This window comes from Macadamia integrifolia, chromosome 12, assembly GCF_013358625.1.
Source record: "Macadamia integrifolia cultivar HAES 741 chromosome 12, SCU_Mint_v3, whole genome shotgun sequence".
Classification (NCBI taxonomy): domain Eukaryota; kingdom Viridiplantae; phylum Streptophyta; class Magnoliopsida; order Proteales; family Proteaceae; genus Macadamia; species Macadamia integrifolia.
In genome coordinates, this window is record NC_056568.1 from 19,128,891 (window position 1) to 19,150,157 (window position 21,267).

Below are 21,267 nucleotides of genomic sequence, written 5' to 3' on the forward strand. Positions count from 1 at the left end.
CACATTCATGCAACTCCCATTGTATATGGCGACGCGGCAATTCTTGCCCTGATGACATGTGTAAGTGATGAAAATATTAGTTCGTCGTCAATCATCGCTACTCCTAGGTTGTGAGACCATGCAATGCACAATACCGAGCTTGAGGTCACCGGCCTCCTCAGTGTCCTCATCAAATATGGTCACATCTGGTCTATGGTCCTCATACTCATGGTCCTGAAAACCCTCTTGGTCACCTTCTTCAAGGGTCTGCTCTCCCACATAAAGATTCCTATTGGGACACTCTCTGGAGAAGTGACCAAACCCGCGACACTTGAAGCACTATTGTTGCCCACTACTCTTGGGTGCTTCTCCCAAAATTCCTTTACCCTTGTTGTCAAATTAATGTTGTGGTGCAACAGTGGGTTTTGAGAATCCAGTTGAGCCTTCGGGTGGTTTTCTAAATTGGGACTCCCTAGGTTAGAAGCTCTTCCTCTGAGAATAAGTTCTCATGGAGGATTCCACCTCAAGGGCTATCCTGAAGGCCTGTGGAACGTCTCGCACCAGGTGGGGTGCCATACGAGATTGAATTTCGGAGTTGAGTCTAGTAAGAAATCTGGATAGTGTCTGCTCAACATCCTCCCGAATACGGATTTTAATTTTCAATTCATTAAACTTGCTCATGTATTCTGTTACAGTCAACTTTCCTTACTTCAGGGTATTCATTTCATTCAACAACTGGAGCCTATAAGTGTTAGGCAAAAATTCCCTCTTGAGCCACTCTTGTATTTCTACCCAGGTAGTGATTGGCTCAAGTCCTAGGTGGTCCTCCTGGTACTCTAGGTCTTTCCAAAAGTCTTGGGCAGCTCCAATAAGCTTGAACTTAGCATATCGGTTATGGACTTCCTCTGGCATATCATAGTAATCGAAGTACCTATCCATCTGTTTGATCCAATCCAAAAGGATCCTAGCATCAATCTGACCATCATAGGTAGGGGCATCTACCTTAATCATCAATCTGACTTCAAAGCCCCTATCAGGATGTTCATAACCCTCATCTCCATATTGGGCTTCGCGTCTTGGCGGTGGGCCTTGACCCCTACCTCGATCCCTACCACCTTGACCCCTACCTCGATTCCTACCACGCCCTAGGCCTTGGAAGTTATCCCCTATCTGGTCATAACCATCAGTCTAGTTATTCTCGTTTACTTCCTTAGGGTTAGGGCCTCTGCCCCTAGGTTCAATGCCAGTTATGTTACGGCCTTGCCGTCCATCAGGGTTTTGGGCACTTGTCTCGAGGGCAGCCAACTTATCGGTAAGGGCTTAGAGATGGGTAGCTTGCGTTTCCTGTATGGCTTGGACGGCTTTCATGAATTCAGCCAATTGCTCAGATTGGGTGGAAGTGCTAGGAGAGTCATACATGTCCTGGTATGCTCTACCACTACGAGTGGACATAAGGAGATGGGCAGCCAGGGTACGGTTGCCACCAAAAACTCAAGGTCTACTCAGAATCTCCAATTGAGACAAGTAGTTAGCTCTTTCAATCTTGAGGTCAGAAATCTCCCCTTCAAGTATGTGCTTTTGGAGGGAATAGTGTCCAATGCTATTTGGTCCCGCCAACTTAAGGAAGAAAAGGGTGTCCTCTAATCTATGGTAACACTCTCTTAGCTCAGACTTGACTACGGACAGATTGCGACCGAGACTAGACCTCAAAAGGTAAGACATGTAGGTAAGGGGCAGCAATACCTAATTACTCTAAACCTAGACAAAACCATCCTCTGATACCAAGATGATGTAAGGGGTTCCTAGGTGACTAAGTTTCCTACAAGATTAACTAACTACGTAGGGTTAACAGAAGGGACTTGGATAGACATGACAAAAGAAACTCAGCAAACAAGATTTAACATGCAAAATAGAATGAGACTAATGAAAAAAGTTGCAAAGAGCAATAATAATCTAGGAAGAAAAAACACAAACTCACTCAAGCTTCAAGGGGAAACATGGGTTAGGGAACATGGCAGCAATCAAAATTAGGTTACAGCACTAGTTTATTAAGCATCAAAAGTAAATAGAAACCCCATGCTATATGCTCTAAAATCAGTTATACTAGTAATAAGAAGACGAGCAATACTTAAGGCAAATAGTGAGGTAAATAAAAGGTTAAACAATGGCTAAAAGGGGGGTGGGTTTTAATGGAAATAACAGAGTAAATAATGAGGGGATAATGGAGGGAATGGGAGGGTTTATTCTATGCTTATCTGCTGCCCAGGTTTGAGAATAAAGAAGACAACCCAAATTTGAAGATGGTGCCCAGCAGTAATCTGTTCATTGAAAGGAGATCAGCAGCAGCCCAGGTGATGATCTATCCACGTAGTATGGCCTTTAGTTGTTGCAAACAGAGGCTGCAATAGTGCAGCAGTAGTAACAGAATAACAGCAGCATCAACAGAGATTAACAGCAGCAGCCAAGAGAAAACAGCAGCAGCAGAGAACACCCAACAACAGTAGACAGTAAACAGCAGCAGCAACAGTAGACAGTAGCAGTAAAAGGGAATTGGAAGTGAGAGAGGGAGGTGAGAGAAGAGAGAATCGAGAGAAAAAAAAAAGAGAGAGGCGAGAAAGAGAATGAGGGGAGGACGAGATTGAGAGAGAGAGAGAATCGCTAGAGGGGTGGGGGATTGCTCATTGGCTTTTTTTCTTTTTTTTTCATTTCTAATTCATTCCTTCAACCGTGACCAATGGCCTTACATAAATACGAGACTAATCACTAAAAAGAAAAGATTATTCTAGGAATGTTATTTCATAAACAAAGAAACTTTCTGAAAAGAAAACAATAGGATAATTACTTAGTTTCCTAATTGACTTAAAGACTCAAACAAACAAAATCCTAGAAAATAAAACTACTAAACTATCAGATTTGGTGGGGGCACCCAATCTTGGAAAAATTTGGAAGGAGAGGACTCAATCCAGCGCTGGAAAGGCTGGATCGAGCCTTCCTTTCTTCTTCTTCTTCTTTCTTCTTCTTCTTCTTCTTTCTTCTTCTTCCTTCTTCTAATCCTCCAACCACAAAGAAGGTTGGGTCTTCTTCTTCCTTCGGCTGTTTGTCTTGGTGTCCCCATCATTGTTTCCCGACTCAAACCCGCAACACTAGGTCGCAATGAAGCAACCTTACCGTTGCACCATGGTCCACCCTCTAATGATGAATTAAATAGCCTCCCATTAATAGATCAGCCTGCTTTTGGCAACTTTCACTTTATTTCCCCCCCCCCTCTCTCTCTCTCTCTCACACACACACACACTCATAGGAGAGGAGTCTTGGGGGGTTTTTAACAAAATTCGTCATGTCACTGTATGGTGGGGAAGGGGTTCAAAATCAGGTTGGAGGTATAAGTGAAGAAGGTAGGGCTACTCTATTTGTTCTTAAATTTGTACATGGATTTTTTCAGTTGCTGTTTTAAAAAAGAGATAAGGTAGTCGGGTGGTGCATTTAAGTGCTCTGTATCCCATCTACAAGTCTGCATCCCTCAAAGAGGAGATCAGACTATTATAGGATGTTGTCAAATCGCAGGTAAGTCCTAGGCAGTGCCACAAAGATGTTTCCATGGCTGAAATGAACTCTTGTATGTGTCTATGCAGCTATTTCATTTGTAATATGAATGCCTTTGCTTACAACATAATTCATATTATTTTATCATGCAGATGGAGAAGGAAGTAATGGCATTACTCTCCAAGCTAGATTTACAAAATGTCCATTTCACTGATTCTCCTCCAGGCATGTGTCCTTATAAACTACATATCCCTTTGGCCAGAAATTTGACATTTTATCATCCCGTGTTACAATGTTCTCCAGCTGTGCTTATTATCATAACCTATTTGCCATACGACCTAGTATAAGATGCTGAAATTTTTACTCTGCTGGGTGTGACTACCACTGGCCATATTTCAGGCGATGCAAAGCAATCAGTTCACCTTGTTGCTGATGAAGGTCTTGAAGCTTATCTTCCACTTTCTGGTATGATAGACACCTCTGCTGAAGTCCACCGACTCTCCAAGCGCCTCTCTAAAATGCAATCAGAATATGATGCACTTGTTTCTCGCCTTAGTTCTCCCAAGGTATAAACATCTCAACTTGGATGGAAATATTTATGCTTTGAAATATATAATGTCGATATATATTGTTGTTGCCCTTAATTAATAGCTCGAGCTTTGGGGGTAAGCAGTTATAATATGATATCAGAGCTAGGAGGTCGGCTGTTCAATCCCTGGTAAGTGTGAAGGGCTTTGAGTTGTGTGTTTTTATGCCCCTACACCTTGTAACCCCTCACTGCCACATGATGGTGCCACCACGTGATGGTGTCACGTGCAGAGCTGTGTGTTAGGGAGAGGAAGGGGTAATTATTCTTTTATTTAACTGACTTTAGAATTTTTAAAATTAAGCTTGGGTAAAGAGGCAAAGAACTCAAAGTAAGAGGGAGTGGAAGTGGAGAGGAAGAAGCAGAAAAGTAGATCATGTGGAGATGTTGGAATCATGGATTCGGTGGAGTGCTGCCAAGGACTTTATCCTCATTATAGATTGTTGAATTTCAAGTGGCTTTGTGTCTTTCAAATGTTTTCCTTTGCTTAAGTCCACATATGTTGCAAGTTGAAAGTATTAATAGGACATGGGGAAAAAGAATTAACTTGGGTTGAATTAGAAAAGAAAAGATAGAATATTCCCTTGATAAATGAAGGTGATATTCAAACTTGTAATAACTATAGAGGAATAAAACTTATGTGCCATACTTTTAAATTATAGTAGAGAGTAATTGAAACCTGCTTAATAAAAGTGTTAAGATATGTACCACGATATGGGGAGTGTCCCTATCGTGGATGAGTTTTACTTCCTTGCTTTAGTTTATTTCTTTCCCTAGTTTGGATAGATCTCTACTTACTAATTAGGATAGACTTTCAATTTTGTCTTGCTTGTGGCACAAGGACTTAGTTTCCTAGTTTGATTGTACTACTTTGGGTGTTAAAAAATATTGATGGTAGGGGGGGACTAGAGAACGATCGGCCTCTCCGCTCTTGCAATCTCTCTTCTCTTCTTCTCTCTTAATCTCTTTCTCTCTTCTCTTACTCTCTCAAGTTACTGGTTACAGATCTTGGTTTTGTAACATGGTATCAGAGCTGTAACCAGTAGCTTTTTGAGAGTCGTTCCAAGGTCTCTTGCTACTGGTGAAACCCTAGTTCTTATAAGAAGAAGAACTAGGGTTCGATGAATTTTTGTTGTAGATCATACCTGCTATTACTTCTACTGCTGTTCTCGTTGAAGAGTTCCCCCTGCTGTTGCTGCTACTGCCTTCCTTTTCTGGTCTTCAATTTCCTGCTATCGTCAGAATTCTGCTATTGTTGAAATCAATTGCTGGTTGCTGCCTTTGAATCGAAGGTTGTCGCTGCTACTAGCGACTTCTTGTTGCTTTCATATACTGCTATTGCTACTGTCTGGGTCGAAGATCTTTGCGATTCTGCTGGTGCTTGGTTCACTCCATCGAACTAAGGTTCAAACCAAGGACGTGATGAGAAAAACGCATTGTGCTGGGCATGCTTGCTGATAAATGAACTGACGTTGAATCTGAATCTAAGGGCTTCTCCATCTTGGGTTGCTATTAGATTTGATTGTTGTTATTCCTTTGGTTGAAGTGCTTTGATTGCTGCTATGTGTTCTTTATTGGTTATCGAATTGATCTTGGAAGCTACCATTGGTTCTTTGGGTTGCGATTCATATACGTAAGTCTTCTCCCCACTGTTGGTTCTTTGTATGCGATCGTGTGGAACAAGGTACTATTACCTTAGTCAGGCATGGCTGTATGGTTTCCACGTTTCCCTGATTTCTCTAGTTGCAAGGTTGAAGTCGCAACCCAAATCGTGGTCAATCCTTGCCGCTGGACTCCTTTTTGTGTCGTGAGGTTGAAGACAACCTCATAAAGTGGGTTGTCTTAAGCCCCTCTCCCTAGTTTCCTAAAGTACCCTTGTCTTTTGCTTTTATTCTCCACTATTCCTTATTTTTATCTTCATTCCAAGAATACCCTTTCTTCTTCAACGTGACATCCTACTTGGGAGTTGTTTCTTTGTTAAAGTGACATTCTTTAATTACCAGATTGACATTCACCCCTTACTTTTGACTAGGCCCATAATTGAGATCAAAACTGAGATTGCATGGATTAATTACAGATTTTCCATTTTTGAGCACATAGCACCCAATTTAGGGTCTTAGACCCCTAGATTGCATCAGTTGGGGTTACAATTTTTTGTAAAATTGGTACTTGCATGAAGATAATTTGCTACAGTGTGAAGGAGATTGGAAATTATTTTTTGCTCTTGACTACAGGATTATATGTACTGCTCATCTTTGAGATGCTAATTATTGGACATTGTATGTCCACGTGTTATGCTACACGTGAGCATAGTTATTAAATTCGGCTTCGGGAATTATTCGGATTAATTCGTTTCATTAATTCAACGATTCGGTCAAAATATCGGTCAAAAAAGTGGAGATAATAAAATTCGAGTTCAGATTCAGATTCAAGAATTATTCATTTACAAAAATAAAATGCAAACAAAAAATTCAGATGTTATTTTTAATATTTGCAGTACTTGTTTCATATTATCTATCAATTATCATACATACATAACATACAAATGATATAATAATTAAAATTTTAAATTTTAAAGATAAAAATATTATATTTAGCTCTTTTTATTTTTCTAAACTCATTTTCTATTACTCAAATAATTGAATTAGAGAAAGAGAGACTGAGAAGTGGGACTGAGCACAAATTCAGCTAAACCCACGTCACCCACCATGCATGCTGACCTTAAAAACTGGAAAGAGAATAACGACTGCAAGACTTAGTCAAACCAAAATGGGGTGAGATTTTTTTTATTTTTTTTATTTTTGTAGAAGTGTGAGAGATTACCTCAAGAAAGATGAGCTTTGTTGGTTTTTGTTAAAAAAAGAAGAAAAATAACATTAGGATAATAAATGCATTATAATCACACTATTTTCTAAAGGCTTATTGACTTATTAAAGGTAAAGTTTTTTTTTTTTTTTTTTTTACATGGGATAAAATTCGTTTATAATTCGGATAAAATTCGGTTCGGCCGAATTATTCGTGAATTTTAAAAAATTCTATAAAATTCGAGAATTTTTTATTTGATTTGGATTCGGACAGAATTATTCGTTAAATTTAGTAAAATTCTGTTCGGCCAGATTATTCGAGAATAATTTGGAGAATTTAATAACTAGGCACATGAGGGGGAGATTGGAGTTATTATCTACTCAATTGCAGTTCTTATATTATCTGCTTTATTCTGGTACTTGTTACCTTGGCACCCTGATGCTGCTACTCGCTTACCTTGGCACCCGATGCTGCTACTCGCTTACCCCGGCACCCTGATGTTGCTTCTTGGTCCCTGACAACCTGATGTCAATATGTGCTTACCACCGCAACCTGCTGTTGTTACTTCCTACCTACTATCTGCCTTCCTTGGGAAGCACCTTGATGCTACTGACTTTATGATATGGATGATTGGAGTTCTTTCTGTGCTCTCTAGCGTCTACAACTACTACTCAAGACCGGTGTTATGTTTAATTTTCTATTCTTGTTGGTCCAAGATGGAAGTTTTCTTTTGATAGATGCATACTCTGGCTTGAGGTGGAATGTTAAGATATGTACCATGATATGAGGAGTCCCTATCGTGGATGAGTTTTACTTCTTTGCTTTAGTTTATTTCTTTCCCTAGTTGGGATAGATCTCTACTTACTAATTAGGATAAACTTCCTATTCTGTCTTGCTTGTGGCACAAAGACTTAGTTTCCTAGTTTGATTGTACTACTTTGGGTGTTAATAAATATTGATGGTAGGGGGGACTGGAGAACGATCGGCCTCTCCCCTCTTGCAGTCTCTCTTCTCTTCTTCTCTCTTATTATCTTTCTCTCTTCTCTTACTCTCTCAAGTTACTGGTTACAGATCTTGGTTTTGTAACAAAAAGAAACTAATATTTCAGGCAACGAATATGGTTTTATGCTAGGAAAATCAACAACCATAGAAGCTATTCTATTTTCTTAGGAGACTATAATGGAAGTATTACAATTGGATTACATCAAGGAGCATCTTTAAATCCTGTATAAATTTGAGATAAACATGGATGAGCTGACTAGATACATTCAAGATCAAATCCCTTGGTGTATGTTTTTTGCTATGATATTGTTTTAAGTAAGAAATATGGTGGAATCAAAAGATTTTAAGATGAGTAGAATAAAGACAGATTATATGGTGGGTAACTTTAGTAAGAAAGGATAGAAAGTTGGGTGGTGAAAATTGATGATAGGAAGATATCTCAAAGTGAAAATTTAGGTAATTGGGTTCAATTATAGATAAAGAAGGAGAAATAGAGAATGATGCTGCACAAAGAATTAGAATATAGTGGATGAAGTGGAGGGGAGTGTCTGAAGTGTTGTGTGATCGACATATTTGTTTGATACTCGAAGGAAATTGTTTTTAGGACAGTTATGACTTATGAGACCAGGATTGATGTATAAAGTTGCATGTCGACGGTGAAGAAACAACACATTAACAAACTTAGTGTAGTTAAAATGAAAATTTTGAGATGCATGAGTGGTAAAACTAGAAAAGATAAAAGGAATGAACAAATAGTAGCTAATTCAGGAGTAGCTCCGGTACATGATAAGTTGCAAAAAATTCATTTGAGGTGGCATAGGCATGCAACAAAAGCTTTTGAGTGTTCCAGTATGGAGCGGTGATTTGAGTCAGATCGAAGGAGCTAAAACAGCTAGGGTTAGGCCTAAAATGACTCTAGGAGAAGTGGTGAGGAAAGACATGCACAGTTTAGGACTAGTAACAAGTATGGCATTGAATAAAGCTGATAGGAGAAGAAGGTTCCATGTAGCTAGCCCATTTAGCTGGGACAAGGCTGATTTGAGGAGAGATTTTTCAATCAGACTTGTCAACATCCCCCTCCTTATGTAAGGCGTTAAAGCTCATTCTGTCCTGTTAGACATAGTATGCTTCCCTATTTGTTTTATTTTTGTCTTTACTTATTGTAATAAGTTGGGTAGGGGTATTTCTGTCCCCTAACTTAACTCCCTTAATTGGAATTATATATATATAGGCAAGGTGCAGCCTGCGAGAGAACACAATTCACTATTGCAGGCTGCCTCCCACACAAACAGTTCGGTAGCCTCTCTTTCTCTTCTTTTCTTCTTCTTCTCTCTCTTTCTGTTTGTTTCTCTTGGTTTGATTACTTAGATCTGGTTTGCAACATGGTATTAGAGCCTCAGTAATCTGATCAAGGTTTTTTCCTTCTACTCTGCTGATCTCGGTTCTAGAGTCTTGTGGTATGCAGCCACCTATTGTTGCTTCTACTATGCATTAAGCCTCTCTTTCCATTGATGGAGTGCTTCTACATTACTTACTTGATGATCTACTACTGCTAGGCGGGAGATCATCTTACCCTTATATCGATTTTCCTCCCATACAGGAAAAATTGAATACTTTTAGGGATTTTTTTTCCCTAAATCGATTGTGGTGCTTCTACTTGGTTGATGTCTGTGGCTGCTTTGTGGGATATGTTTGGTACTTCTACTGGGATTGCTGGTGGTCTTGCATTATAATCGGCTGGTAAATAACTGTACAAGGATTGGTGCTCCCATGGTTGATGCCCTATCAAAATCCTGAGAAATCGATTTCTCCATAGGATTGATTTATGGTCTTCTCTACTACTTGGGAGGTTATCTACTACTGGTTTGTTTTTCTAGCTCTACTCTACCATCAATCGGGTATGATCTATAGTTGATTATTTGGACTCTGTGCTACTATTCTACTATTCTATTATCTATCGATTTTGAGTGGTTTCAAAACCCTGAAACCCTAAATGATTTTACTCTTGGAATTGGTTTTACTTCCTTTGTTGCTGATTATTGCTGCTTGCTACTTTAGTACTTGTTGCTATGGCTGATAACAGGTCTACCAACCCTGCTGCTTACTACTACCACTACACATTCTTTGGATTCAGTGAATGTGACTATCACTTATTTAAGCTCAAGGGGAGTTCCAACTATTTACCATGGGCTCAGGCTCTGAGAGTTTATATCATGGCACGAGATAAACTTAAGTGCCTTACATCTGATTCTTCCTCTACCACTGATGGTAGCTACAATGAGTGGATGAAAGAGAATGCCATTACTCTGATATGGCTATGGAATAGCATGGAACCTGATATAGCTGCCAATGTTATGTTCCACATCTCTGCCAAGGGTGTCTTCAAGACTACTACCAGTGCTTTCAGAGGCTTGGTTGAGGAATTGAATGTGGTTCAGCCCCTTACACCACTTTTCTAAATAAAACTCAAGGCTTAATGCAATGAATTCTTTGTATCAGGTCTCTTGGTGGTTTGAACTGTGATCTGTGGAATGTAAGTGTCACATACTTGCTGGTGAGAGTGTACCCACACTTGTTGATCCATGAACTGTGATTTGGTCATGGTCGTGGTCGTGGTCGTGGTCGTGGTCGTGGTCGTCGTTGTGGTTGTGGCTGTGGCCATGGCACTTGGGGAGGTTGTGGTGGTGGTGATTGAGGTACTAGAGACTGTGCCAATCGACAGTACACTCATTATGGAAAACCCAACCATACGGTATGGGCAACTCAATTGGCCAATCATACAGTGTATAATGGTGGCAGTGATACAATATCCACTGGTGTGATTCTACACCAGGACCCTTTCCGAGTGGCAATTCCTCTACTACTCTTGCACGTGATGATATTAATCAGATATTACGATGGTTACAAAGTCTTAAGGAATTCAGTGGTATATTTCCAGTCATTCCTCTGCTACTTTAGCTTATGTAGGTACACCTGCTTTCTTTGCTACTACTCCTCCCTGGATCATTAACTCCAGGGCCTCTGCCCATATGACGGGGAAGTCTTCCCTGTTTACATTCTTTAATAATAACTCTCATTCCTCATTTGTTATACTTGTTAATGGTTCTTTAGCCCCAGTTTCTGGTTGTAGTACAATTTCTCATACCTCTTAGCCTTTCCTCTGTTACATGTTCCTCAATTTTCGTAAAGTCTTTTGTCTATTAGTCAACTTACAAAATCTTTAAATTGTTCTGTGACATTTTTCCCTACTTATTACGTCTTTTAGGATCTTCACATGAGGAATATGATTGGCACTTTTATTTCCAGAAATAAAATAAGTGATCTGAGTTTGTTTGGCCAAAACACATGCCTCACAAAAAAATAACTCGAATTACCATTTTTAAAAGAAGGAAAAACGGTAGCTAAAGTTCCCAAAGGGAGATGTCCCAACCGATGATGCTATTGTAGTAACTCATAGATGGGAGGTGACGTAGAAGATGTCTAAAGAGCCTGACCAGACCATTGCCAAGTCATCAAGCAAATGCAGACCACCACGCACCCTACCAGGGCCAATCGTTGCCCCTGTCACCAGATCCTGAAAAACACAATGAGAAAAAAAAGGTGACTTTGCAATTAAGACTGGAAGTAAGACTACTAACGAACAAAAGGTTAGTGGAAAAAGAAGGAACATGCAATACAGTATAAAGGGATAAAGATGGGGTATAGCTAACAGAGCCTTTCCTAGAATAATAGAATAAGTCATATTAGCCAACTTGACCTTACCATTACCAGGCAGGTAGTGCACTGTGAGAAAAGAGACAAGTGGCCTATCATATGATCAGAAGCCCCCAGAGTCTATTGTCCAAAGGGTAAAAGGGACAGTATGGCCACAGAAGGAAATACCTGACCCAAAAGGGGTGGAATGAGCAGAGCTCGCAATGTCTGGTGCAAGAGAATCCAGACGTGTCAAAAGGTGTTGGAGAGCAGCTAGCTCATCAGAGTCAGGGCTCTTAGTATGGTTGGCCTGCCTAGGATTACCAGCATGACCCTTCCCTCACCCTTTGCTAGATTTATTAGTAGGACAGCCATGAAGCTTCCAGTAGTGCTCCTTGGTGTGACGCTCCTTCCCACAGTAATCGCACTTTACTAGTCCTGGTAAAGGAGCCACCAGACTGTAGGGCTGCACTAAGGAACTGAGCATCAGAGACAAGTGCAAATCTCTCAATAGGAGTGGCAACAAACTATGGAAGCATAATGGTATGTCAATTGTCCTCAAGTTGAATCACAGCATAGGCTTGATCCAAGGTAGGAAAGGGATCACGACTCAAAACCTGGGACCGCAGCTGATCAAACTCCACATTCAAACCTTCCAGAAAGTCATAGACCAAAGGATCTTGTCCTCTCGCTTATGAAAACTGGTGAAATCTACAGGGGTGGAAGGAGTATACTCATAAAAGTCCAGCTTAGTCCACAATCTCCGCAACTCATAGTAGTATTATAACAGAGTGAGCCGCCTCAAATCATGAACCTTCTAGCGAAGCTCAAAAACCTGAGCATCATTCTCTGCCTAGGAATAGATATCTTGGATAGACATCCAAATCTTTGGTGCAGAGTCAAGGAGGAGATAGCCATGTGAATGTTGTGGCAACATGGAATTAACAAGGAAGGCTATAACTAGAGAGTTGACACACTCCCACTTGTCAATCTCAGGACTGGTGGTCGGATGCTTTGAGGTTCTAGTGAGGTACCCGTAAGCCGTAATAGCCACGGGATTTGATGGAGATGTAGACCAAAGTTGACCACATAAGGTAGTTCGTGCCATCAAGCTTAATAGAACAAGGAGGAAAGGTAGGAAGAGCCGTGGTGCCTCCGCCAGTAGAAGCAGACAAGCTAGTAGATATAGTTGCTACTCAAGGGGGCTGTGAGAATAGAAGAGACACTAGCCAGAGATAAAGCACCAAAAAACTAGAAAAATGCTAGAAAACCTAGAAGTCAAAGGGTAAGATTTTGGGGATAGTTATAGAACAAAGACCTCAAACGGAAAAGTGGTTAGTACATATCACTACAAGCATAAGGAGTACCAATCGCAACAAACATCAAGACAATCAGAGCACCGAGCAGGGAAAAATCATCCTGGCAATAAAAATAACGATTTCATGGGAAAACCCTTGAAAAATCGATGGCAAAAGGGTATGGTCTCTCAGATCATTATAGAAGAGAGTCTGAGAGCCCAAGGAAAGGATGGATGGAAGCTAAAAACCCTCTTAGTGGTTTAAAAAGCTCCCACCACGAGAGAGGCAGATGAAGAGAGATGGAGGGAGGCAAGGCGCTGATAAAAGGAGGCACTGGGAGAGAGAGAAAGATATGGAGAAGAGGGAGAGCCCTGTTTTGGATCCTATGGCGTTGATACTATGTTGAATAGGGTAATGACTTATGTCTAATGGAGAGAAGGTTCTAGAGACTTACAAAGACCATTAAACCACTTACCGTTTAGCAACTGATACTTTCCCTAAAACTCATTATTATATAAGATGTATGGGCTCCACGGGGATTAAAGTATCGGTATCGGTCGTTGTATCGGTTAGCCAAAATTAAGATACGTATCGGAGGGTATTGTATCGTATTGGAGATACACTAAAGATACGCACATAAATGGATAGGAAACACTTTTGCATAAAAAATTTGTTAAAAAAATCTATTGATAACATGTATTATGCATAAACACTAAATTGAGGGTATCGCACTAAGAATTCAAGATTTGTAGTTGTCTCATTAATTTAAAATCCTTGTTCCCAACATTGATTTCCACTTTAGTTAGAGAGAAATATGATTGACAGCAACTTTAGAACAAAAACCCCTCAAAAAATCGTGTTTTTTGAAAATTGACCCATCTTGGCCATTATATGATGTAGGGTACTGTATCGGTACGTATCGTACCGTATCGATATGTACCGGTCAATACATACTGATACTCACCGATATATACCGATACATGCCGAAATGTACATTTCACTTAGATTTTATATTTTTCATAGAGTATCAGTACGTATCAGTGCGTATCGTATTGTATCGATGGTGTATCAGTGCATATTGGTATGTATTGTAGGATATATATCGATACGAGAGGATTTTAAAAATTACATGTATCGTATCGATTGGCTAAATTTAAGATACGTATTAGAGGGTATCGTATCAATATTGGAGATACTTTAAACCACCGCCTCCACCATAAAGAAAGGAGAGATAGACGATGATGTTTCACATAGAAAATTAAAGTAGGATGGATGAAGTGGAGAGGTGCGTCTGGAGTGGTGTGATCGACGTATTCCTCTAAAGCTTAAAGGAAAGTTCTACAAGACAGTCGTATGACCGGCTATGATATATGGCACAAAATGTTGGGGAATCAAGAAGCGTAATATAGATCAGTTGGGTGTGGCAAAGATGAGGATGTTGAGTGGATATGTAGCAAAACTCTGAGAGAGTGAGGAATGACCGGGTGAGATCTGACTTGGGAGTTGCCTTGATTTAGGATAAGCTCAGAGCATGTCAATTAAGATGGTTTGGACATGTCCAAAGGAGGCCTTTAGATGCTCCAGTACGGAAGAGTGATCAAATCCAAATGGATGGAGCTAAAGGACTCGGGGCAGGGTGAAAATGATCCTTAATGAGTTGGTAAGGAGAGACATGCAAAAGGTAGGTCTTGAACAACCCTAGTATGGCATCTAACAGAGCTGCTTGGAAGGCAAAGATCCAAGTTGTCGATCATTCATAAGTGGGATGTCCAGAGGTGTTGCAGTGCTTTGTTTCTTCCCTTTCCTTTCTTTCTCTCTCTGTTTTCACCTCTATCTACTCTTCTTTCTTTTTCATTCCCTTTGTTCCAACCCAGATCCACGTAGCTGACCCCATTTAGTTGGGATAAGGTTGAGTTGTGCGGTTGCTTGTTTGCTCCTAGGTTTCGTCATTGTTGTACCGAGCTGAGCATTGGTGATCTGTATGCTCTAGCTTGAGGGGGAGTGTTAAAGCTCTAGGGGAACTGACCTATTGGCCTTAGTATTCTTCCCTATCTGTTTTATTTTTATCTTTACTTATTATATTAAGTTGGTTAGGGGTAATTCTGTCCCCTAACTCTCTTATTTGGACTTATATATATTGTAAAGGAACAACCTGCAAGAGAACACAATTCACTTTTGCAGGCTGCCTCCCACACAAACAGTTCAGTAGCCCCCTTTTTCTCCTCTTTTCTTCTTACTTCTCTTTGTTTGTCTTGAACATAAGGCATAGAAGAATTAGAAACTTAGTACAATCTGCCTATATGACGAAAGGTTCCCTTTTTTCTTTTTTTTCTTTACTGAGTCAATGTCGTTTGTCAATGCACTTATGCATCCAGCCATGGTTTCCTTTGCTTTTTCTCCTGGGCTAGTTGCCTGGCTTCTTTGACCATTAATCAATTCATGAGCTTCCTAGCTTGGGATTCCTCAGCACCTGTATGACTTTACCTGCTTTCTGTTCCATATGCAGAAATTTAGATGCAAAGGAGTTATTACCCACCATTTAGAGGTCTACTGGATCTCATCAGTGTCGTCGTTTTGAAACAAAGTATTTGGGGCTGGCTACAGCATTTATTCTATTAAATCACAACTTTTCCAATCAGTACTTAGTAGTAGAACACATATCCTTGTTAATCAAATCTGTCTACCTAGAGCCTTTGACTTGTCACAAATGACTCCACATGAATGACTTTCTAGTCTTCACTGTACATGATCAAACCTAATATGGTTAGGAATATATGTTGAACTCATTACATCATATTGGATATTTATATTGTCTGAACTCTTAAAAATTTTGCAGTCTTCTTTGCATCCACATGCACCTTTTTGTGTGATACAGTCGGAATTTATGTCCCTACCGAAGCATTGATTGTTTCCATTGCCTTGGGGTCACCTAGACTCTGTGACAACTATGGAATGCATGCTTCATTGTATCATGCCTGATACAGTCTTCCCATTTATACTTGCAGTTTGTTGAGAAAGCTCCTGAGGAAGTTGTTCGTGGGGTTAGAGAGAAAGCAGCCGAAGCAGAGGAGAAGATAACTCTCACGAAGAACCGTCTAGCCTTCCTTGAATCTACTGTTTTGGTTGCTGAATAAGTTTTTCATTGGTTCTCTATTTAACTTTCCCTTGTTAGCCGTGTCTGTCCCCTATCCCTTCCATGCAATAGATGTTTATCTCATGCCTGCTCAGCAGCATCCGTTAGATTTAACATAATTTTAATGCCATGGGATGATAGGATGCGGACCCTAGCTTGCCTTACCTGGGATTCATGACCAAATGAGTTGTTGGTCATGCCAAAGGAGTTGGATTTTGCGGAATCATAGGATGTTGTATAGAATGGTATCAGCACTCACAGCTTCAATCATGCCCTGTTGAGGACATCTGTTGCTATAGCTGTCTGTTGATCAAACAATCAAGCTACCCCTGTGATTCAGTAAACATACTGAAGCACTAAAGGAAGCTCAAAAAGATCTCTGGAAATTTAATTTATTTTCTGCTTCAGTAATTGTAATTGACCATCGTCACCACTTAAGCAACAGAAGGCTTAGGAGCGGGTTGTGTTGAAAGCACTGTTACGGCTGAGGATGTTCTGATTTTTATCCAAGGTAAATTTGGCCCTCTTCACTCTTTTTTTTTTTTTTTTTTTTTTTTGATGGGGTTTGGGGGAGGTAAGGATTATTACTAGAAACATCCATTCTTTGTACATTTCAATTTTGTTAATGTATGGAAAACGAAGGATGTTGTGTCAAAATGGATCATAAAATGATGATATGGAAAAGTTGTTTGAGAAACATTGAGTGATATGTGAAGCTTGAATTTAGTTTAATACATTCCAATTGAAACCACTTGTTTTCCCCCTACATGCTACTTATTCTGGCATTATTTTGACAGTTGAATAAAATTTGGGAATAACTTGGATATGCCACACGTAAAATTAACGACCCTTTGCAAACCATATAGCCACCATATAATATGGCCTCAGATCCTCTACGGTGGCTGTAGAGGGCAGTAATATAACATGGCTGGGGTCCATCCGAGAACTGGGAACCTCACTGCCCTCTACAGCAGCCATAGAGGATCCATTGCTTTTTCAATGATTCCTAGAACATAATGACTGCGGATAGAGTTGTTTGGAGGACGAAGACCTGGGTAGTTGGGATGTTCCCAAGATGCGGCTCTGACATTTGTATTTTTTGTTTCTTACTTCCATTTTCGTATCTTATTATGTATGTTTCTATCAGATCCATGTAGTTGAACGGTCTCACCCCATTTAGTTGAGATAAGGTTATGTCTGTTGTCATGGTGAGATGATGACGATATGCTATTAAAGTTTGGTAATGCCGATGTTTATCTGGAAAAAATACATTGGAGAACTATTGCAGGTTTTCTCGTTGGCCCAACCAAGAAGGGCTCTTTGGTTTGCAGACTTTGTCTGTTACGGAGCAATTTGTCTGGGGCTGAAAATTTGGTGGTCAGCCCTGTGTCAAGTTTCAGCTCAAACAGAATTAGTCACCTTGGGCCTCGGCTCACCCAATTTAAACACATTTGTTGCATGTAAAATATGGAAAAAAGACGGTTCTTGGTCGTGTCTTCTATGCCAAGGCACACAGATATCTACCTCATGTGGTTGGCCTCGCTCTGATGCAATGGTCACATGAAAAGGGCGCATTACATTGCCCGTAAATTTGTTTTGCTTCCCTTTAATTGTGTTCCATGTAGTTTGGCCTCAGATGTTCATATCAGGCCTAGGTCAAACTGAGTCAAGAACCAGATGGGCTAGGCTACAATTGGGATTGGCATATCCCCGTCAACCTCAGTTTTGGACTGAGCACTTAAGTCCTGTCCTCTTTGCACACCTCATTATGCATATCCAATGCATTCATCAGCTATTTAAAACATGAACCCCTAGATCATAGACTTGAATTTGATTTTCAGCCGTGCGCAGGGCTACGGTTGAGCAATTCCAATCGAGGTTGGCTACCACTATCAATGCCTGGCTTTGAATAATTTTATAATTTAGTCAACCAATTTTGATGGGAAAAAGAAAGTTTCCTCGTCGTGTGGCTCCTACACCCATATGTAAGGTCACGCGAATTTATCGCCCCACCCTTGTGAAATAAATAAATTTCATTCATGTTGATACCCTTGCATATTCTCTCATTGGCCCTCACATTGATGCATGAGCCACACAACAAGGCATTGATATTTTGCCTAAATAAACATTTTGGAATGGATTTCATAGACTGGGCTGGCCTGATCAAGCCCTGCTGACTAGGCTGGGTTTTCTAATACTTGGACCACATAGAGAAAGCATACTGTTTGTAAATTTTTTTTTTTTTTTTTTTTTTGGGGGGGGGGTGGGGTGGGGTGGGGTTGGGGGTTGGGGGTTGGGGTTGGGAGGTGAGGGAGCTAAAGGCTTCCTATATGGTCCACCCTAAAAATCTGCCATGTGGCATATTAGATGGGTCCCAATTTTGTGAACAAGTAAACCCATAAGTCCCCTATTCAAATTGTCAAATTTCAGCCCAATTGGAGTTTATCACGTGGTAAAATAGAGCTTTGAATATTCTAGACAATGAGAGAGTGCATAGTATTGGTTGGAGTATCATTCGTATGATGCATATCAATACACGGATGGGTATTTGATTAACTTAGGCTTTGAGATTTGACAGGTGATTAATCTAAATTATTTCTTCCTATGCAAGAGTTAGAATTGCCATATCATCTATCCATGTGACTCAAAAGCTCCTGCAACCGTCTAAACTGGACTGTATAAAAGAAATTCCATTGAAAATATTTTGGACCGTCCTATTTCATATTCTCAAGACAGCTGAGTATCACTGAAGAAGCTTCCAACATCTTACCAACCTGTTTAGATAGAATAGCAATCGAGTCCGGACTCCTTGACGAGGGAAGAGCGAGCCAACACAACTGAACAAGGCTCATGCAGTACTACCGCTGCTCAAAAGGGCTAAGTAGAAAAGCCATTGTTTCACTCAACTCACTATGCATATGTGTACAACTATAGTAATAATAGTAGTTGTTGTAACCGTATAGGAGAAGTGAAGGGAAACGGTATATAATGGACTATACAATCTATTTATTGGTATGATCATAATGAGACAATTATATGTGGATTTTTTTATAAATTCTCTTTGAGAAAAGAGGATAGAAGCCCTCCTAATTACGCCAAACTTCACTCGCTTAACATGTGGATAAATAAAGTGAGATGACACTTTAATAGTGGGAAATCCAATTTCACTCATAAACCTAACAAGCTTCTCCAATAATTGAGGCCATTCCTACAATATAAGAGAAGTGATCTCTCTCTCTCTCTCTCTCTCTCTCTCTCTCTCTCTCAGGCGTACACAATTTTGGTGTCATAACCCACCATCACCATAGGAACAAATCTCTAGCTAGCTTTTCCTAAAAGATATTTTGTATGATGGATTGATTACATAGTATATATTCCACATGCAAAGGCTTACTTTTAGAAGTAATTAATTAAAGAAACCAAAAGATTATCATTTGATTGCTTTTGTATTTGATAACACCACAAATATAAGGAAAGGAGGCTCCACTGATTGATTGATCGATCATAACACACTAGAAAACCTCCACTAAAAAAATGGAAAATCATTCAATATAAAGAGTGATGATAATATGATATATATGTATTCACATAAATACGCCTCTAAGATTCTCATCTAACGTCACACTACTCCATGCCGACTCTGCTCCTGAAGGTTATGTCTCAAAATCCCATTCCCCCACTAGGCAAAAAAAAAATCCAAATACTTTAAACGGTGTTTGGTCCTTTTTAGTGATGTCCAAGTCACGACAGTATGTGCCTTTTTTTTCTTTTTCTTTTTCTTTTTTTTTTTTTTTTTTTTTTAATTATTCTAAGTAAACGGCATAGGGAAGCTCAACAATGAGGTGCTCTGAAAAGGTTTCATGTATAGAAAAGTATCGAGGTCATTTCAAGTGAAGAGGAGAGATAGAGAGAAAATGGCATAAAATGTTAGCACGTATATCCTCCCAGGCGGCTCAAACAATCTTTTTCCTTTTTCTTCTTTAATAAATGGGTGAAGGATCGTTGTCAGGCTACATTTTCATAGGGAGCGTAAAATGACCACCTTACCCCCGTGATTAAATGTCCCCTCTTTAGCTCATGTGTTAACACTGGACAAACGCAGTTGGACACCAATCTTTTTCCGAATAATTAAATATTTCCTTCAAAATGCATATTTCCTTCAAAATGCCGAACTAGAAAAAGATATCTCAAAGGTGGCCCCAAAAGAAAATTGAATGTTGGTACCAATTTGCTAATATTATTTAATTTCTGAAAGCCAAAATGCATGATTCGATGGTGTCATCTCTTGTTCTCTTGCAAGAGATTCCCTCCATTTGAGGCCAATGCTCCACTCATGGCACCCTGTCTTTTTTCAATACCTGCAGCATGAAATAAACTAAATGATCAAATACCATAAACCAAACTAAATGATCAAATACCATAAACCAAAACATATGAAAGTGCTTACTTAAGATTAAAAGAGTTCTTTTTTTTTTTTTTTTTTTTTTTAAATGATATACTATAGTAAGTTGGAGTAGGACTATGTGTGGCCTCCTCATCATCATCATCATCATCATTATTATTATTATTATTAAAGAAACAAGATGTTCTTTGTGGAGTTAGAGAATCTATTCCCAGTTCAAATATATGCAAAGCTTACTATCTACAATTTAAATTTTTTATATAAAAAGCCTTCTCTAACTGAAAATATCTTAAGGAAATCAAATATATTTCGGGTAATGATTTATGGGACTTAATTTTTTATATTAAACTTAATGTGTGGATCTTCTTGATGTTAAAATTTTTATCAATTGGTAATTATCCCTGAGGTTAAGTTTCGTATGAAAAAGTCGTAATTTGATACTTGCATTAAGCTAGATGATCAACAACTAAGTGCAAGTAGACTTATTATAAATTACACACATAACAATTAAATAAAATCTGTCTTATTCCAAAATATAAAACTATGGGGGAAAAAAAAAAGAATATAAAAGTTCTTATTGATGCACTACTAAAGGTTATAGTGCTTGTCTTTGTTTGAAAAATAAAAGTGAATAAGATGTCCATATAAGTTTTGAAGATTCTAAATTGTTGTGTTATACACAAATTAAAATTCATTAAAATCATAAATTTTTCTTTTTATCACGGTGACTCACAAATTTTATTTATTCTAATATAATAAAGATATTGAAGTGAATATTCTATTAAAATGCATATCAACTAATTAAATTTACTATTTTAAAATTAGA

General features: G+C 39.2%; 1 protein-coding gene across 1 annotated transcript in view; it reads left to right on the forward strand.

Moving 5' to 3' along the window:
* Window positions 1-16,790, forward strand: part of LOC122094770 (valine--tRNA ligase, chloroplastic/mitochondrial 2) — a 163,315-nt gene extending 146,525 nt beyond the window's left edge. The window contains exons 24-26 of the mRNA XM_042665373.1: window positions 3,675-3,747; window positions 3,922-4,088; window positions 15,912-16,790. Of these exons, the coding sequence (XP_042521307.1) occupies window positions 3,675-3,747; window positions 3,922-4,088; window positions 15,912-16,040 (369 nt within the window). The 3' untranslated portion in view covers window positions 16,041-16,790. The remainder of the gene's footprint in view (window positions 1-3,674; window positions 3,748-3,921; window positions 4,089-15,911) is intronic.
* Window positions 16,791-21,267: the final 4,477 nt, after the last annotated feature.